The following is a 20,056-nucleotide window of genomic DNA, read 5'->3' on the forward strand; positions in this document are numbered from 1 at the left end:
ATACACAGCAGCGCTGCGCCACACTCTCTGTGCCTGCCAGAGAGTCATCACCACGCACCAGTCAGTGCACTGCACACGCAAACAGTCAGAGACAATGAAAATGAGGCAGAGAACAGGTGCACTTTAATGCCGAGTGATAGACCCGGCCCCCATAATTAAGTGCCGGTGCTGAGCACCGGCAAGCCCCGGCTCAAATTAAGCCCTGATTCTATCTCACTTTTATGATATAGTCACCTACACGCTGTGTTCAATCTCCTGACAGTCTTTAGTCTCTGTCCATCACACTCAAGCATCACTTTAGTCTTCATCCTCTTGTCTGTCCTGTCTGTGACGTCAACCCTCCACAAGCAGTTGTGAGTGCTTCTCGCTACCAGGTCACGCACAGATTAAGCCTTCAGTCCATTGAGTCTTCATTCATATCCTCAGCGAGTCTCCATGCATGTCTGACCTCTGGATTCCATGTTGTTCCCTCCTAATTCCCAAAACTCCTAAGTGTCAACTTCGCTGAAACATCCTGTCTTATCTGATTACCCACCTGTGTAGTCAAGCTTGAACAGTAGACATATTTACAATTTCAGATAAGAGAAATGTAAAACTCAAGACCTACAATGCAATACTGCTGTAGTCAAACAGAAGCTAATATATTTGGCTTTAATGACATTCTGGAATCCAATCATAATTGTATTGTACATGCAATGGTAAAGCTGGAGAGATATCTTGATCTGTGTGTTAAGGATAGAATTGGGTAAATTGGGTGGATATGACTGGATTTTTCTTCTATCATATTCTTTAAATGGTCTGTCTGATGAACACCAAATGATTTTGCTTTCCAATGCAAAGGACCCTGCATACAAATGTTACTTCTTCCTTCTTTCAGCAACAGACAGTGGATCAACACGCAATGCTTTTGTCTCGAAGAAAACTACAGCGGGTACAGTGTACCCTAAAAAAGTAACAGAGCACACCCCAACAGTGCCAGACGAGGTCCACTCTGCAGATGATACAGATGGTGGTATTGCCAAAAGTGATGTCTCAATTTACTTAGATTAATTTAAAATGTTTTTAATAATGATGTTGTATGTTTTAAATTAGCCCACATTTAAAATTAAATTGGCGTGTTTCCAGCTCTCTAGGAAGGTCGCGGTCACAAGGGAGAGCTTTCTGACATTGCGTAGGTGGGGTGTGATGGAGCTGCTTGCTTTGTTGAATACGTGGTGCGGAAATCGGTCTGACGGAGAGCCGGAGTGGATTGGGCTCATGGTCTTGATGGTGTCAGGGACTCCAGTACGTTGACGTTCCTCTAGTAGTGGCTTCTTAATACAAGCGCCCTTTCTCAAGCAGTGCTTTCTTGCTCCTGTAGAACCTCAGCACTGCTTTCCTAATATAAAGGGGCCTCAGCAGTAGGAGCTTTATCTGGCAGTGCCGTCCTTATGGTGAGGCACCTCATTAGTGTGACTTTTCTCTAGCAGTGCCTTCTCAATGGAAAGAGACCCCAGCCGTGTGACTTTCCTCCAGCTGTGCCTTATCTTGGTGTTTTAGGGTGCCAGCAGCGAGATCTTTCTCTCGCAACCTTTCCAAGTGTAAGGAATCCCATCAGCATGACTTTCCCCAAGAAGTGCCTTCCCAGTGATATTGGACCTCACAGTGGTTAATTTGTAATGAAATAAGTGCTGGTGCTGTCTTCATGAGACAGCTTGCACCAGCCCAGATCTCCTGTTAGCACCGCCTAAAACACAACCAACTACTAACCATGAATGTGGGGAGAGGATGTGGTGTAATGGCCTGAGCTGCTGACATCAGAGCTGGGGAACCAGGTTTCAATGTTGTCTCAACATCCTGTGCTTTTGGGCAAATCACTTAATCTCCCCATAAATGAATGTATCCTTAACTGGTGCTCATGAAAGCACGGGTGTTGATGATTAAGTGCCGGTGCTGAGCACCTAAAACCACCGGCTCCAATTATTCACTGGGACTTCATCAGTTTGGGCTTCCTTCGGTAGCAATTCTTTCTGTGGCAGATTTGCAATAGTAAGGGGCTCCCCCCCCATCAGTGCCTGGTTAGTGCAACTGGAACCCAGTCACTGTCAGCTGACTCCAGCATTGCCTTTTCTGTGCTGTATGATGGCTGCAGTGGGGGCAGCAGTAGTTGCATTGGTTTGGTCCAGTCATTCCAAGCCTGTCTCTGCTCCTCCAAATTGTTATTTGTCTCACATCCTTGCTTACATGCCCTCTCAAATAAGTTCCTTATTTTCTTAAGATGATTTGGGATACAGTGATGGGAATAATATTGGTCTACTGATAACAGAGGTGTGATGGCTTCTAATTTGTCTGTTACTATTTTTGATAACTAATCTTTTGTCAAATTGGCATTGCTATCTGCCGTACAAGTTGGCTTCCTTACTTTGACTTTAAGGGACCTTGGTGAAGTTACCTTGGTATTGGTTTGATTTTTGTTGTTTTATTGTTATAGACCTTTGAAATTGTCTTTGTCCTCATCTAGCCACTGATTCCTCAGTCCCTCTTTCATTTCCCTACCTCTTTCTACAGCTCTTTTCTGTTATCTGGTGTCTTAGTTTTGGGTGTCACATGGGGCGGGTGCTACTAGGGGCAAGGAGAGTGAGTGGATTAGCGGCTTCCATATTCCGCAGACTGGTACTTCCACACAGGGGCGATGCAGCTGTTCATAAGGTGCGTACATTGGGTGCATTGGTGGTGCACGAAAGGCAAGCCAGTCTGTGCTCGTCAGACGACGCTGACGACCCTTCATCCGACATTCCGGTAACAACATATTCAGATAGGCAGCTTCCTCGGCTCTATAACCATGCTTTTCTGATACTGAGCTAGACTTGAACCAGACAGGAGGGCATCAACACTAGACTACGCCCTCTGTTGTACTGAATAAAGTTGGTTTAAGCAGCGCTTGAAACCTCAGGTTGAGACTAAGCAGCATTTTAGAACTGCTGCTGGAGGCCGATCCTGAAACTGTCAGGGCCTGGATGCAGAGATGGTCTGTTGAGCCCCCTTCTTGATTACTTGAGTAGCCATGGTGCCTCTCTGCAGAGAATAATAGATATGAAACCTGCTAAGTGTTTCCTTAAAAGGGTCCTAGTTAGAGGGGAAAAACACAAAGTATAAAAAAACGCACTTGTAGATCTCCCTCAGGGGTTCTTCATTAATAGTCATAGGCACTGTTGTGTCGTGGAACACTTTTTACGTGTGTGTGTGCGTGTGTGTGTGTGCGTGTGCGTGCGTGCGTGCATGTGTGTGTGCGTGTGTGTGTGTAGTCGATTGACTGTGGTAGGACACATTCCGCCACATTATTATTGTAAACTTTTTATGTGATTGAACTTAAAACTATTTTGTTTTTGAATCAGCAGATTATGCAGCAGCTGCTAGATTATGTGGCAAATCCATAATTATGTGGAAGACACCACAGCTGTAGAACCACATGATTCCAGTTGCCCTAACTATAATTGTCACACAATCAAATGGTGGTACTTGATTATTTGTTGTGTTAGCTCGGACCATTGCTAGTTACAGACCCAATACACCATTTTTGTGTTAATGTTCTTTGGAAATAAAATAATACCGTTAATAGATAAAAACAATCAACGAGCAGAACTTCAGTTAACCTTTTTAGAGAATATGCCTTAAAATTCCAATCCACGATGTTGGATGTTATTTCACTTTATTTGAGATCTAAATGAGTAAATGCCTAAAACTATAGGAGTAGATTACTCCCATGGCAGTCAGCTAGTCACTAGTAAAGTGAGGTGCATGTGGAAGTTCATGCAAAAGGAACTGATCATCTATATGTTTAAGTTTAATAATACTTATGAGGCTCAAAAGCTGGCAGTCCTAAAACTTATACAGAATACATCTACTGAGATCATTCACTTTCTGTCTCATATATTTTGGTTTATGTTGCTTCCCCTGCATTTAAAGATGCCCTGAATGGACTAAATGATTTACTGTAAATGGGTGATGGTATTGTTCTTGTTTCTGTTTTTATTATCTTTAGGTAGAGCAAAGAAACAGCATGTACTTTTATTAGAAACCACTGCAGCACCCAAGGATGACCTTCAGGAAATTAAAGCACGAACCCCGACGTCACTTGATGACATTCATCTTCAAAATGGCAGCCATGCATGTGTCCCCAAGAAAGATGGCCCTTCACAGAACACCTTCACTAAGGGTATGTTTTGCCTTTTAAACTCAGAGATTAACTGACTTCTGGGGAAACTGGGAGATTTCCATGCATACCAGTCACAATGAAAGACTACTAGGATTGGGGAAGAGTAAAACGACTATCATTTAAGTGCTATGCTCTGTAACAACTATCTTGTGAGGCAGCCTGTCTTGTGATTAACTCTGTCCTAGCTGCCTCTCAAAGTTTGTATGTTAGAATATGAATATCGAACACAAAAATATTGCAAGGCCAAAGTATCTAGGCCTAAAAATTGTGGACAAAATATCATGAAGGTAAGTACATATAAGCAGGGCCACTGGAATTATGTGGCATGGAATTACCAAATTATGTGGCAGGGTAGACTAGTTTATGCAGTAAGCAAAGGCAAATTATGCAGCTTAATGCAGCACATTTTGTGATAGTATTATGCCACTATTTTGCTATAGGAACTGCAATGTGACCAGTCAATGTTTATGAAGGGCCTTCCAGTGCACAGCAATGTTTTGCTGTGTTTATAGTCATTTTTTCATTAATAAATACAATTTTTTTGTTAAAAGTTGCAGATACTGGAGTATGTGGCACATCGGGCTAATCCATAATTAAGCGGAAAACACTGTACCGCAGAATCACTTAATTCCAGTGGTCCTGCATAGAAGCATGTATAGGTTTACTAATCTAAATGCTACAGTTACGCAGTGGTGACTCCTCCGTAATGGCAGAGAAGCGTGGCACACTGCCTGGCTCAGAGCCAGCAATTGTAAAATAAAACGATGTTCTTGCATTGTTTTATTTCATATTTGCCAACTCTGAGCCAGCGGTATTGGGAGGGGCGGGGCTTAAGCACGGGAGGAGGGAGAAGTTCCACGTGCACTCCACTCCCTAAGTGTGCATATGTGTTTTGGCCAGCCGTCTCAGGCTGACCAAAACATGCATGCACACTTAATTTTTCTCCAGCCCAGTTGCATTGAGCAGCCGGGCTGGAGAAACCCCACAGACTCCCTGGTCTGAGCAGGGTGTGTTTCCTGCCTGCTCAGACCAATCCCCTCGCAGCTCTTTATTGGGGGGATTGGGCAGGGAGTCTGTCCCAGGGACTGTTGGGACCAGCAGGCAGGAAGAGGAGAGGCGCTGCGATGAGACGCTTGAGGCGGCCGGCGGCAAAAGGTAAGTTTTATATATTTTTTAATATTGTATTCCCCTCCGAGCGACCCAACCCGCCTCACCACCCTTTGTTTATGGTGGCCGCCACTGCAGTTATGTATCTCGAATATACATACATTCTCAAGGTACACTTATGTGAAGTTTAGTATAGTAAACCTTTACTTACCTACATATAATTACCTTCACGATATTTTAGTCCTCAATATTTTGGCCGCATAACATTTTTGATTCAATATTCTGGTGGAATACCCCTCGGATATACTGGCCTCTTGAACCCCCCAACTCCCTTGTAGGCCAGTCCTCCTCTTCCAATTTGCTATCTCAAAGGGGAAATTAGCCGCGACCTTTCACACGCCATGCAGACAGCTGTGTCTGAGTACTTCTTTGAGGACATCCACCCAGATCGCAGAAACTATGAGTACTCAGACTTTCAGAGAGGAATTGTATTTATTTTGTACTTTTATATGTTTTATGAATAGACTCTGCAACCCCGAAGTGGTGGTTTTTCTATGCAAACCTTTGAAAATAATTGGTATGTACTTTATATTCAGCAACGCTTATCTGGGCTGCCAAAGAAGAGAAGTGTCTGTAGGGCTCGCTGACACCCATCACTGTAGCTAGTGAGGGCGCTGTGAGGCCACTTCACAGATATGCAAAGGCACTGGAGGCACGGGAGACCCTTTGAACGCTGGGGTCCTCCTGCTCAGAATGGGCTCTATTGACCATTGATAAGGCCCAAGCTGAGCTGTATCCTGGTGAGGTAGGTTAACCCATCGGTAGAAGAATAAAGACAGATTGTGGTTGGGAGTAGGTGGCCATTAGTTGATGGTCCAAGCCACAAGATCTTTCAGGGCCGAAGAGGAGGAGGAATAGGAATACTACAGTGGAGGGTAGAGGAGCGGAAAAGTAAGGGAAAGATATTTAGCAAAGACACAGATACAAATAGTGTTAATGAATTGAAAATGGTTTGAGAAAGACATGGAAGCATTCTGTTACATGCCATATTTACATCGCCTGTATACCATACTCAGAACAAACAGGATCTGGCATCACATCAACCACCGCACACACTGAGGAAAGGCGTTGATGTTATAATCACGGCGCTGCGTCGACTCTAATCTTTGCCTCAGCCCCTTGCCTTACATTCACACCTTCCACCCTATCAGTTGTCTCTTTGCTATGTCCTGGCCCTTGAGACACTGTAAAGAGATAACTAAAGAACCTCCTGAACTTCTGCCAGAGTCCTTCACCTCTCTCCTCTCCATGCTGTGGTTCGTCCATCATCCAGAGCCGGTCTCGTGTCTCACTCTTCTGTGACCATCGTTTCCTGTCGACCAACCTTCCAAGCTGAGCAGCCTGACTCAGACTTTCACCCCAAGCCTTTGCACCCAAGCCTATATCTTGTCTGCAGCCTCCAGCGTGCCCGGACTGTGACATTTCCACCCCAGTTAGGTTCTCTTGTATTGAGGAGATATTATTCCCTTCTTTCACTCTCAGTTCTTCTGCAAATCTTCCTGAACCCTAAAGATATACTACCATCATATAGAGTACAAAATATTGTTGTACACAAGTATTACGAGGAGAAGAGCATATGTAGGTAAGTAGACATTCACTCTACTAAACTTCACATATGGGTCTCTTAATGACATATGTATCTTCAAGGTACGTAAATGTGGAATAGTAAACCTACACCTATCTATACAAACTTGCATTCATGATATTATGTTTGCCCTCTTTACATTTGTACAGTGACATCTGTGTGCTCCGTTCTCGGTCAGACAATCTTTCTGAACACTACAATGTGCTCTGGTTCCTAAAACCCCCTCTGCCGGCATTTCCACCCCGTCACAGCCTTCTATTCACCTCTGATGAGCACCCTGTCTGGCCCTCAAGTTAAGGTGAAGTACCCCGTGCCTGTCCATTTGTGGCGACCACGGACATCGTTCCATCTGAGCAGGGACGCCTGTATACTCTCGAGCTTTTGAAAACTGCAGGTGGGTGTAGAGGGGTTCAATTTACAGGAAATGTACAGCATTTGTGGGGTCCTGATAATTGGCTAGTATATTTTTTGTAAATATGCCCAATAAAAGAAATAAAAATACTACTCACCAGTCTAGTTTTACCAGCCAGTATCAGAATGACTGCATGAATGTGCTCCCCACTCCTGAGTTTTTTCTTAGAAAATGCTACTAATGTTTCGGCCAAGCCATCTCTTTTTGACTCCACAGATGGTTGACTAGAATATTAACTTGTCATTCTCAGTCCATTCCTTGTTTCCTGAAGAATGACAGAGCTTCAGAGCGTAGAAACAACCTATTCTAGCATCAAAGACCCAAACATCAGAGAAGAATCTAAGTCTAAAGTTAGTGGCATCGCATCTCATGGTCCAGTAAGAAATCTGAACCTCCTTTTGTGGAACCATTCCAAAAACCAAAGGCTTTGGACCCTGCACCACTGAAATGAAAGATCCAGCCAGCACTCTTGGATTCTAATCCGAATTTTCATTAGTCTCTTCTGGAGTAATTATTAGACAGACAGAGCTGTTCCCTTTACTGCTGTCATTGTAGAGTCCCTCCACAGGGCTGGAAAAGGGAACTTTTACTCGGGGAGAGGTCAAAGTGCAAGGTACCACGCCCGGAGTGTCGGAGTCAGTCATTGTCACTCTAGGACGTAATACAGCATATGAATTATTTGTGCAAGCAGTGCACCCACAACATTTTGAAACAAAGAGATAGACCACCGCAAAGCTGTCCTGAATTATGTCACTGGTCATAAACAGGTCCCCACTTTACAAATGCATTGTATTTTGCCACTTAACACCAAAGCCTGCCATGTCGTGTCAGCATGTGATGCGATACGTAAGACAGTGCTGTGCATTCTGGATCTTGCCAAATGCAGATTATAAAATAGCAGAACATGGTGAAGAGGGGATAGCAACATATAATTGGGGCAGTACTGAACAGAATACTGAACGTTTATATGGTGCAACCTGTAAAGTAGACATATTTGCAATTTCAGATAAAGGAAATGAAGGGATTTTAGTCACATGCCAAAGTCAGGATTAGAATGCCACAGGTTTAAAGTTGAAAATGTGTTGATTTCAGAAGGATAAAATAAATGCTACAAAATACACTCATGACCACTGCTATTTCTCCTGCTCAAACTTTCCCACAGCATGAAAGAAACTTTGACGTTGTATATCTGTGAACCTCCAAATATCTCATGAAAAATGAAACAGGAAAAATGTCTCCTATTGGGGCTGAAGGGCAAGCAAGAGCTTGTTGTAAATATATGAAATGTTGATCTGCAGTAGTTAATGACATCACCAGCATATTATTGGTTACCCTTTGTATTGTTTTGTTCATGCTGCTATGGTGATTAGGAGTTGTTGATCAAAACTAACACTTCATACACTCAGGGCAGCATGCAGCTATGTCTTGGATATCATTCTATCTCACTTTTATGATATAGTCAACTACACGCTGTGTTCAATCTCCTGACAGTCTTTAGTCTCTGTCCATCACACTCAAGCATCACTTTAGTCTTCATCCTCTTGTCTGTCCTGTCTGTGACGTCAACCCTCCACAAGCAGTTGTGAGTGCTTCTCGCTACCAGGTCAGGCACAGATTAAGCCTTCAGTTCATTGAGTCTTCATTCATATCCTCAGCGAGTCTCCATGCATGTCTGACCTCTGGATCCATTTTGTTCCCTCCTAATTCCCAAAACTCCTAAGTGTCAACTTCGCTGAAACATCCTGTCTTATCTGATTACCCACCTGTGTAGTCAAGCTTGAACAGTAGACATATTTACAATTTCAGATAAGAGAAATGTAAAACGCAAGACCTAAAACGCAATACTGCTGTAGTCAAACAGAAGCTAATATATTTGGCTTTAATGACATTCTGGAATCCAATCATAATTGTATTGTACGTGCAATGGTAAAGCTGGAGAGATATCTTGATCTGTGTGTTAAGGATAGAATTGGGTAAATTGGGTGGATATGACTGGATTTTTCTTCTATCATATTCTTTAAATGGTCTGTCTGATGAACACCAAATGATTTTGCTTTCCAATGCAAAGGACCCTGCATACAAATGTTACTTCTTCCTTCTTTCAGCAACAGACAGTGGATCAACACGCAATGCTTTTGTCTTGAAGAAAACTACAGCGGGTACATTGTACCCTAAAAAAATAACAGAACACACCCCAACAGTGCCAGAAGAGGTCCACTCTGCAGACGATACAGATGGTGGTATTGCCAAAAGTGATGCCTCAATTTATCGCTCTTCCCCATTCAGTGCTTCCACAACTCTGGGTAAAGCCATTGTTTATCTCTTTTTGTAAATCTTAAATTAAATTCTGTACACTTTTTCCCTGTTAATTTCTAGCAGGTTTGACCTACCGATATTTAACAAAGATTGAGGTATTTAAAGCACCTGATAATTACCTGGTGCAGTTCATTCCATCCAACTCTAACCCCTTGCAAACAGGAGTTTGGGCAGGGATAGAAAACATGAAAAACATGAACATAGACATATTTACAATCTGAGATAAGGGAAATGTAAATCTCAATACCTAAAAGGCTCAAGAGCTAGGACTCAATACAGATGTAAAACTCAAGACCTACATCTCAATACTACTGTAGTCAAACATAAGCTAATCTATTTGCTTTAATGAAATTCTGGAATCCTATCATAATTGAATTGAACAAGCAATGGTAAAGCTGAAGAGATATCTTGTTCTGTGTGTTAAGGATAGAATTGGGTGGATAAGACTGGATTCTTCTGCTATCATATGCTATAAAAGGTCTGTGTGATGGACTCTAAAGGCCCTATTCTGATGCGGTTTGGACAGCCTCCCGACCGAATGGGTTTGGGAATGGTTTCCAACCAAATCGGATCGGGATTGTCCGACTGACCGAGTACGATGCATCTGGATGCATCCAGATATGATTTGGTTGGACTCCCTTTTACTTCAATGGGAGTCTATGTTCCTAACCGCATCATAATCGAGCCCTAGGTGGGAATGCTTTCCTAACCACATCGTAATCAGGCCCTCAGTTAGAAAGACACGTTCCCCATCCGATTTGGACGGAGCAAATGCCATTAGGAGGCCTTCTTAACTGCATCAGAATCAGGGCCTTAATGATTTTGCTTTCAAATCCTAAAGGCTCTGCATAAATATGTTACTACTTCTTTCTTTCACCGACAGACAGTGAATCAACAAGCAACACCCCAACGGTGCAGGAAGGGGTCCACTCCCCAGACGATGCAGATAATAGTATTGCGAAAAGTGATGTCTCAAATTACCACTCTTCCCCATTCCGTGCTTCCACAACTCTGGGTAAAGCCCTTGTTTGTCTCTGTTTTGGAAATCCTAATTTAAATACTGTACACTTTTTCCTTGTCAATTTCTACCAGGTATGACCTACCAATATTTAACAAAGATTGAGGTATTTAATGCACCAGGTAATTACCAGATGCAATTAATTTCATCAAACTATAACCCCCATGCAAATAGGAGTTTGCGCATGGATAGGAAAAATTATCAACTCAGAATCAAGGCCTACAAAGAAAAATACATTGTACCTTATATTGACAGGCATATAAAACTATTACGAACAATACTTGAATAAACAAACTGCCTGACAAAAGACTCATGGTATCCTCACCTATAACAACACTAACCTCATGCTAACCAGTGGCATATCCCTACACATAATAACCCTAACTTAGAACATAAGCACAAGAACAAAATTAGCTGTAATGCCAAGCATTTCCCAAATCTAAGCGTAATCAGAGCCTTAACCTTTAACTAAAGAAAACTCTAACTTTTACTATCCTTATATTGACAACTCTAGACCTTCAAACAACTTTCCCCCACTGTGAATCCGCCCATACCCCAACCATAACTCTGCCCTATTATAATTCTGGAATCATTAATAACGAATATCTATGTACCCATTGTTTACTTTTTTTTTCTCTTTGCTCCAATTTATTTTAATTGTAAAATATTTCTTCATTTTCTCATATTTATCTATCAATTTCCAAAATTTACTACTGAAACGTATGCGTACGTGTGCAGAAATCTCCGCAGTCGGGTGGAGATCTTTGCACATAACAGATAGGAGAGGTGGAGGCAGTGACCTCCGCACGTATATTTGTGAGTGCCATTTTGTAGTGCCTTAGTAGGAAGCACTACTGTAGTGCTACTAAATGTACTACACAGTTCAGTTTGTGAATAGCCCCCTTGGTGGCAAAACAACCATGTGAATTTGTTCCTCACTGCTGAGTTTTCCTGCAACAAAGCAGTTGATTTTTCGTCCAGTCAACCCAATTAGCTCCTTTATCTCCTGAAATATAAAAAAATCTCTGGGGTGTGTGTCAACAAAATCCTACCCTTCTCAACTTATAAATGCTTTGTGGGATTTGTGGACCCTGTAACAAATCTGAACCTTGTTTTGTAGACCGTTACCAATCACAGAAGCTACCAACCCTAGTTTAAATGGATAAGAAGTGGCAGCACTCCGTAAGATTCATCAGTGCTTCACGAGTCACCTTTGAAGGTTGCGTTAGACATGCATGCCTGTTCACCAGACAGACAATTTCTGATGGCTGGACAGAAGGGCAACAAATGGAAGAGAAGGAATTCACATATTGTGACAGGCTAACAGACCAGAGGCAAGGGGTAGAGTCACAGAGCCAGTATCAGCGACAGGGTATTGTTACAAACTCTCCCCCAAAGAAATTGACAACACAGACATTAATAAAGTGGTAAGATTAGAATGAGGCGATTGGGTGGATACAACGTGCCATTGTGAAGATGCTGATGATGTCAGGTGTCTGCTAATTATTTCTATATCTCAAGGATTACCAGCATAGGATTATGGGTTACTCGCTTTCCACTCTAAAAGACTGCCTAAATGTGATGCTTCTTCTATGTTTCAGCGACAGAAAGAGAATCAATGGTCAATGCCACCACCACGATAGCTCCAGCAGGTACAGATTGTCGTACTGAAGCAGCAGAGCACACCACGACTGTACCAGAAGAGATCCACACTCCAGAGCATGCCTCCGATGGCGTTTCTGAAGACGACTCTTCGATGTACCTCCCTTCCCCTGTCAGTGCATCCACCAGTCCAGGTAAAGGCCTGCTTTATATTGGCTTTGTGTCAATCCTAATGTACCTAGTACACCAGACACCATTTGAGGTGTGCTGGATTCCCTTTTGCATCTATACACATGGCTTGAAATCAGAAGTACGAGCAATGTGGTCCATTTATAAGCAATATGATCTGTCAATAGGTCTTTTGACGACAAAAGAACATACATGAAAAAAGCAATTTTCTAATAGAACTTGACGTGCAAATGTTGCTATGCTTATTGCACCAATTGTGCCTATAAACATACACATACCATATCCATGTACATATATGAAGCATATGTTCAAATCTAGCTTCTTGGTGTTCATGGCACTGCAAACTAATGTATATTTGAGTCAATACCTTTGCCTACTTTTGAAAAATAACACAAGCATTTCCAAACATCCAGTCGTATCTGCTATACAATAAAACACAAATTAAGGAATACAAAGATTGTTTAAGAAGCTGATCTCTTCTGTTCTCTTATCCCTAATATTTAGATCATCTCACATCAAAGGCAACTATTTATATATTACTTATTATTGAGTCGGCCATAAATCGAACTAAAGTACATGGGTTAAGGGTTGGAGGAGGAAGGACGGTTGTGTTTGCACCCAAGAAAGCGCTAAAGTATTTTACAGGACATTTTTCACATCAATGGAATAAAATCCAATATGTTCTGATGTACTATTTGTTAGATAATGGATTGTTAAATTATGGGGACAAAGTGGGCAAATTATTGATGTGCACTGTGCCTGAGCTTCCTCAAAGCCAGTCAATTTGTTTCTACGAGGAAATCCTGACTCACCGATGGCAGCTTTTTAACCGTGCAATCCACTCTATGACAATGGATTCCTTTTGCCCTGGTCATCTAAGACAACCATCCTTCTCAAGCGCCAGCGATCGCACATCCCTACACTCAATTCACTAATGACACAGATCAAGTGCAAACTCCCTGAATGTGACCAATGCAGCCAGTCCCCTTGGCACTATCAAAACTGAAGGTTCAGATTAATCATAAAGAACTAGGGTGCCTATCTTGCGGAATTACTGGGGAATTATCAGTTGTCCTCAATGGAGTCCCTATCTAATAGAGAATAACTGAAGTCAGTGTTATTAGACCGATTTCCGCATAGCATTTTCGAATTCCTTGCACTTTTTGGGGGGCAAATTCTTCCAGGTTTGACCTGGAGGTTCTGGATCTTGGAACATATATACCAATACCACATGTGTTTACGATTTGGACAGGAATCCCTGTTTTTGCCCAATTCACTTTTAAGACGGCATTTGTAATGTTGCTTGATGGTGTATTGGGTGAGAGATATCAATGCAGATCACAATTAGAATGTACGAGAAGAATTGTTTACATCCCTGCTTGGATGAAATACAACAATGTGCTTTGGGCATGCAATTTGCTCCGCTGATCATAAAATCAAATGCCCCCCAACTCTCTTCTACCTGTGTGATTAGTGGAATAATATTCCAATACTTAAGCTCTATTTTGGCTAGCAGAACTCACCAAAATAAACATGTACAAGCTATTACCTGTGGCGGTCAAGAGGGCTTGGCAGTGTCACTGACTACGGTCTTCATTGTCCTGTACTAGGCATTATCACTTGCATACTATGTCCCCATCCAGAGTGTTGTGCCAGCCATCCAGAAGCCTCAGGTAGGCTACCCTGTGTCTCTGTCCCCATCAGTGTGTTGTGCCAGCCATCCAGAAGTCTCAGATGGGCTATCCTGTGTCTCTATCTCCATCAGTGTGCCTTGCCAGCCATCCAGAAGCCTCAGGTAGGCTACCCTGTGTCTCTGTCCCCATCCAGTGTGCTGTGCCAGCCATCCACAAGCCTCAGGCTGGCTACCCATGGATCTCTGTCCCCATCCAGTGTGCCGTGCCAGCCATCCAGAAGCCTCAGGTTGGCTATCGTTGCATATTCTGTCCTCAGGTCCAGCTATCTAGAAACTTCTGGTTGACGACTCTAGGCATACTCTGTCCCTGTTGGTATGATAAGAACCTTTTGAAGATAGAAACCTACAAGCTCTGTGCTTTACCCTGTGGAACTCATCACCATGCTCCTGCGGCCTGATGAAGACCAGGAAAGCTCAGTAGAGAACTGAAACCTCCCCATGTTCTAACAAGCCTAGGTACCTCACCTCAGCTGATGTCTTGACTCTGAGGAGCCATAACGTTTGCAAGTCCTCCCTTCCTTGACGCTTTTCACCTTCCCTACCCACTCCTCCTCCAAAGAAGCCTGAGGGAGGCTCTATTAGAACAATACATAAAATAAAGTAAAATAAAATACGTTCAAACCCAAAGACTGCTCTGCGGCCCATGAGTGATTAACTCAGTGATCATTTCTTGTTTAAACATATTCTTTTTCAAAAGGTTTATGTGGCGATAGCAAACGCTGACTGAAGTTAAGATGACACAATCATTCTAACTGTAGCACTCAAGAGTATTATCAAATAGTTTAATAGGCCCCCAGGCATATACATCAGAAACGTAACATGCCCCCGCCTCCATGTGTCAAGTGCTGCAAGGCAGCATATGTGTTGTTGCATGTCCCTTGTGCTGAAGGGGAATTCCACACATATTTTTATTAATACAGAGCAAATCGCACCAGGCCATGTATTCCATTTTAAGCTCAGCCATGCAAGTCCAAATGCTAAGAGAATCTGCACCTCAATCTCCCGGACCCCTGTGCGTGTTCCCCCTCCCCACCATCATGGCACTTAGTCCTCTGCGCTATCCGGTCCCTGTGCTGGTGGTCTCTCAGGTAAGTGTGGGTTGTGTATGAGGGAAGCTGGCAATACAGTAACCCGTTTTTTTTTACACTATCACACACATCCATCTCAGCCTTTCGGGGAACTTTGTGCCTATTTTGCTTAAATACAGTAACCCGTACTGTGCCTCTGTTGGACATGTGAGGGAAATTACACTGCGGCTGATTTTGCTGTGTGTGAAGAAACCTTGTCCTGTGACGGTCCATGGTGCACTTGTTTGTGAAACGTGCACTCCTTCTCCCTGTACTGCACATGTGCTGTGAGAGTGAGGAAAGCATGCACTACTGCAGCCTGGGTTATACCTGCAATGTGTATTTGAGGGAAGCTTGTACGCCCGAGGACACGTCCTCCTCCACCATCGTGAGTGAGGGAAGCACACCATGCTGCTGCTTATGCTTGCAGAGATCTGTGTGTGAGGGAAGCTTGCAGTAGTGTTGCATGCATGCATGTATGTGAGTGTGCTTGTACACTGGCGTCCGTTGCTTATCCTGATTATACTGCACACTGTTCTCTAGATTGGCATTTCTGATTCGTCTCATATGTATTGTAAGGTGACCTACTCGATTGGAAGTTCAGTGACAGCTGTCTACACGTCATACCTGATATGCGTTGGATGTGTGTGCAGATCTTTCTCTTATGTAGCCACATATCACTGGAATAAACCTCCTCCTCATTTTCATTCCTGCCGAGATTTCAATACCTTTAAGATGTTAAAAACTTGGCTGTTTTAGAATATCTATCCTTCTCAGGAGCAGCGCGGCACTGAGATACTCCTCCGGGAGTGAGTTGTGCGCTATACCAATTGTCCGAAATAAATAAATAAAATAAGGTCTGGCTGATGGCTTTATTGCTTGGTATTGAGTGTTGTTGGTGGCATTGTGATAACCGACTCAAGGGCATGTCTGTGGTGTTTGTATGCATGTGAGATGCTTTGTCGAACGTGTTCTGTTGGGTGTTATGTGTGAGGTAAGTATGTACTTACAGTGATAGTCCACTTCTGCTCCCAGAATCCAGCTACCTCTCTTATCACTTGTTGACTGTATGCTTGCCTTTCACTCTCTATAGGGCGTCTTCCAGTCCCTGTATGCCAGTCCACCTGAAAGGTACTCAGCCATTGTGTACTTCAGTGGAAAAACGAGCCTTGCAAAACCAATAGGTCTTTCCTTTGAGCCTATTGGCTTTACCAATGTTTTTATCAATATGCCACTTGAAATACATTGCATATTTTGCATAAGTGGAGACTTTAAATTAGTTAACATTTGTAAAAATTCTTCCTGTAATTGAATTTTAGATTGGGATAGCAATTGACTTAACTACGTGTTAGCAAAGCCTAGAGGTCTTGGCTCTAGAAGGCTGAGCTATTGGCTTTTCCAGTGCTTGTATGGTCCATGTGAGCTGAGTCACATTTAGGTGTCGGGTGAGTTCTGGTTGTTGGAGAGTGTTCACAGTGGGGCAGTGTTGAGAGCTTTGGACCTCAGGCTGAAGGCAGGTGTGAGTCGGTGGGCCTTGACAGTGTTCAGATTACATTCACATTCAATCCTTGGCCTCTCTCCAGTGTTCAGAGAGTGAGGGTCATGTATGTACAATTTATAAATACCAATACTAATTATTTACAACTAAATCATTGTCACTCATTTCCAGTGAACTGCTAACAAGCACTCACAAAGCCTAGAGGTTTGGCTCGTTTTAGCCATATGTTTGTTGTTATTGTTGTGTGATATGTCTGGATGCAATAACTGAAAACTCACAGAAGGACCTAAATGTCGGGCAGGATGTTAGTAAAGCACAAGAGTATAGTTCACCTGCTTAAAGCCACACCTTTAGTTACTTAGGCCTCGCCCTTTTTAGAGACCCCCCCCCCCTTTTCATCCCACTTGAAGGGCGGCGGTCCACAACAGACTTCTGCCTACAGACAGCCAAAACTGGGAAGTGAGGCCCACACAGGCCAATGAGCAACAAGCAAGGAAAAGACAGTGACAAAAAAACCAACACATGGTGAGTTAACCAATGGGCGGGCTCTAAGCCGACTGGAAGCTGGAAGTACATCTTTGCAACAGAGACAGGGCTTGTGTTGTCTGGGGGGCAAGACCTACAAACACGTGTTCCTAACACACATAATACACAGGCAGCAGCACTGTCTTGTGTCACACGCGCACTCTTGCTCTATAGTAGTTACAGAAGCGTAGGTTTCCTGACACACGAGAGGTGAAAGAAATATTTCCTTCTCTCGCCCGTTGTTTGCCGACTCCGGGCACGGGCGCCCGTGAGAGCGGCCGTTATTGAATCACAGCTGTGTGGCTGGGTAAACTCTGCGAGCTTTAACCCTGTGTGCGTGATGGCGCAGACACGTGCATGGCAGCCCCTTGTGGTACAGGTTACTTAAGCCTGGCGGCCGGTGTCGACAGGTGTCGGCTGAGGCGTGACACCGGCGGAGCAGATACCCAGCCTGCTACAGGGCTTCCTGTACTATGAACCAAATCCCCATTAGCAGCACCCGGGATTTTTAAATGGTGGTTAAAATAGATCCGTCCGAGGCCCAAACTGTACATGATTTTACACCGAAGAGCAACGTAGAGGTGCTTTCCGATACTCGAGGCCTAGCATACATATTAACCAATTCAGAACTACACGTACCAGAAAGCAACGCGAGGGTAAGATGCCGAGTCTAGCTGGATTCCTCACTTTTGACAAGGGTTCTGTCAGCTTCTCTTTTACGATACGGGGCTTAGATTCCTTTCTTTTCGATTCGTAGTGTCACCTTAAACAGATTTTGCTGCCATCTTGTTTATTTTATTTGATGTGTATGCCGATATTGTTTGCTACGAAACAGTAGCAAGTTTGCAGTACAGTTTAAGGTGCGACGTGCTTTTCTAGAGGGGTTTGTTCTTTTCGTCCCTCTGCTGCTCTGAAGAGGGATGGGAGTTTTGCTGCTCTCTGGTGCTTATGGATTATGCTCGCCGCTGATAATGTTGGCACAGCTGTGTCCGAGTCTGTCAGATTAGTATTTACCAGCTGGACTTTATCCCACCGGCGTGACACAGGAAGTGATGGGCTAAGTCTTTGCGTTGTTTACAACTGGCTGCACTTGCACTGCCAGGAGGGGATTTTGGAGCACGAGACCGGTGAAACCAGGGTTACCTGTGGTAACCGGGCAACCCCAGGCGGAGCCAATCAGCTGCACCTCGGCGAATGAAAAAAGCATCAAAGCAGAGGTGAGCTGTGGAGACTGGAACCGGCCGGTACCCAGGAGGGGGTGGAGCAGGTCAGTGCGAGCGAGGGAGTACCTGTGACTGGAGTGAGACGTACAGCTGTGGGGTGGCCGGGTAGGGTGGGGACTCTGGAGGGCAGTTGGTGGGTTTCCAGTGCTTAATTTGAGCCGGTGGTTGCTAGTGGGGGTCACCTGAACGTATTTCTCCTTCAGCTAAGCACCACGAGAAGGAGAGAGGCACACTCACGGGAAAGCCGGGATAAAGAGAAAGCAGGAAAAGGGTACTTAGTAGGAGGAAAGCAGTGACCGGCACGGATAAATGGGTTGTGGGTTAAAGAGGCACGAATTAAGTTCTACACTTGGTATCCGGCGCCGATTTGTATTAGTCCCTCCGAGCAGAGCTTTGACCACCGGCACTATTTTCTACAATGGAATCCCTGGTCCGGCGTGTAGCGCTGCCTGCAGCGTCTGTCTCTGTAGAGGCGGACATAGAGACACCAGGATTTCTGACGGACAGGAGACCGGTTCGGTCCTAAGTATCGGTCTGACTCTGCTCTAGGCTTAACGGGTCATGTGGGTTTCCCCAAACCTACTCTCATTTGCCCCCCCCCCCCCCCCCCTCGAATTCTGAAGTTGCTCCAGAAGTGGTCGACGCTGGTGCTGGAAACCAGGGTTCGAGCCTCAAGGGTCAAGCGTCCACATCCTGTGATTTTGGGCAAATCACTTAATTTCCCCGTGCCTGAATGTTTAATGCAAATCGGTGCTCATGTAAAGCGCTCCAATACCTTCGGGTCGAGTTCGCGCTTTATAAAATATGCACAAAAAAAAGCGAAGGTGAGCTTCCAGGTAATGGATGTATGGACCTAGGGTGCCTACCAGAACTGAACAAATTACCTCAAGGCGCTTTCTGTTTGGGGGGAGTGTGTGCAGGTGGGATTCCGAAAAGGTGAGTTTAAGTTTCCCTCCAAAAGTAAATGCTACTGTCGCGTGTGTGACTGGGCTGCAGTGAGTCAAGGGCTGTGGGGCCGGTTTTTGAAGGACTATTTCAGTGCGCAGGTGGGGTTATCTATTGAAGCTTTTTTAGGGACATGTTCCCTTGTGAGGCTCAGTGTTTTAAAACGGATTCATGATTGCGCCAGTAACTGGTGTTGTGGTTCCACTTTGGGGGAGGCTGGGGGCCTCCGAGCTAAATCTAGTCCATGCCAGTGTGGCTGCAGGGCTCACGGTCGCCGATGGGAGATTCGATATTTTGGCACCCTTTGTCAGTGGTGCTGGAGTGTAGTTAAAGTTAAGAAGAGTTGTTGGTAAGTTCCACCTCTAATGAATTGTTGGGTGAAGTGTGGTTGGCAAGTGGCTGTTACGTAGGCTTGGAAGAAAGAGTGATGTGTGTGCCCTCTGACCCACCGAGTGTCCAGAGTCGAGATGTATATTCCCGTCTTTTCCAGTATATCTGTACACGTGTTGCAATTAACCTGTACTACAACTGTTGCTGTTGACTACCTTACAACCGCTGTTTGGTGTGTTCTACCATTGTTGGTATGTTAATTTTGCTGTTTTATATATTGCAAACATGGCC

General features: G+C 44.0%; 1 protein-coding gene across 13 annotated transcripts in view; it reads left to right on the forward strand.

Annotated features, from left to right (window-relative positions):
• Window positions 1-20,056, forward strand: part of LOC147716990 (myosin light chain kinase, smooth muscle-like) — an 828,743-nt gene that overhangs the window by 667,437 nt on the left and 141,250 nt on the right. For 5 of the 13 annotated variants that reach the window (XM_086923858.1, XM_086923849.1, XM_086923854.1 and 2 more), the window contains 5 exons: window positions 878-1,024; window positions 4,022-4,195; window positions 9,465-9,662; window positions 10,559-10,690; window positions 12,295-12,489. In XM_086923858.1, coding sequence (XP_086779984.1) covers window positions 878-1,024; window positions 4,022-4,195; window positions 9,465-9,662; window positions 10,559-10,690; window positions 12,295-12,489 — 846 coding nt within the window. The remainder of the gene's footprint in view (window positions 1-877; window positions 1,025-4,021; window positions 4,196-9,464; window positions 9,663-10,558; window positions 10,691-12,294; window positions 12,490-20,056) is intronic. The other 8 variants (XM_086923851.1, XM_086923855.1, XM_086923860.1 and 5 more) reach the window with 3 other exon arrangements.

The sequence above is a fragment of the Lissotriton vulgaris genome, chromosome 5, assembly GCF_964263255.1.
Source record: "Lissotriton vulgaris chromosome 5, aLisVul1.2, whole genome shotgun sequence".
NCBI classification, from domain to species: Eukaryota; Metazoa; Chordata; class Amphibia; order Caudata; family Salamandridae; genus Lissotriton; species Lissotriton vulgaris.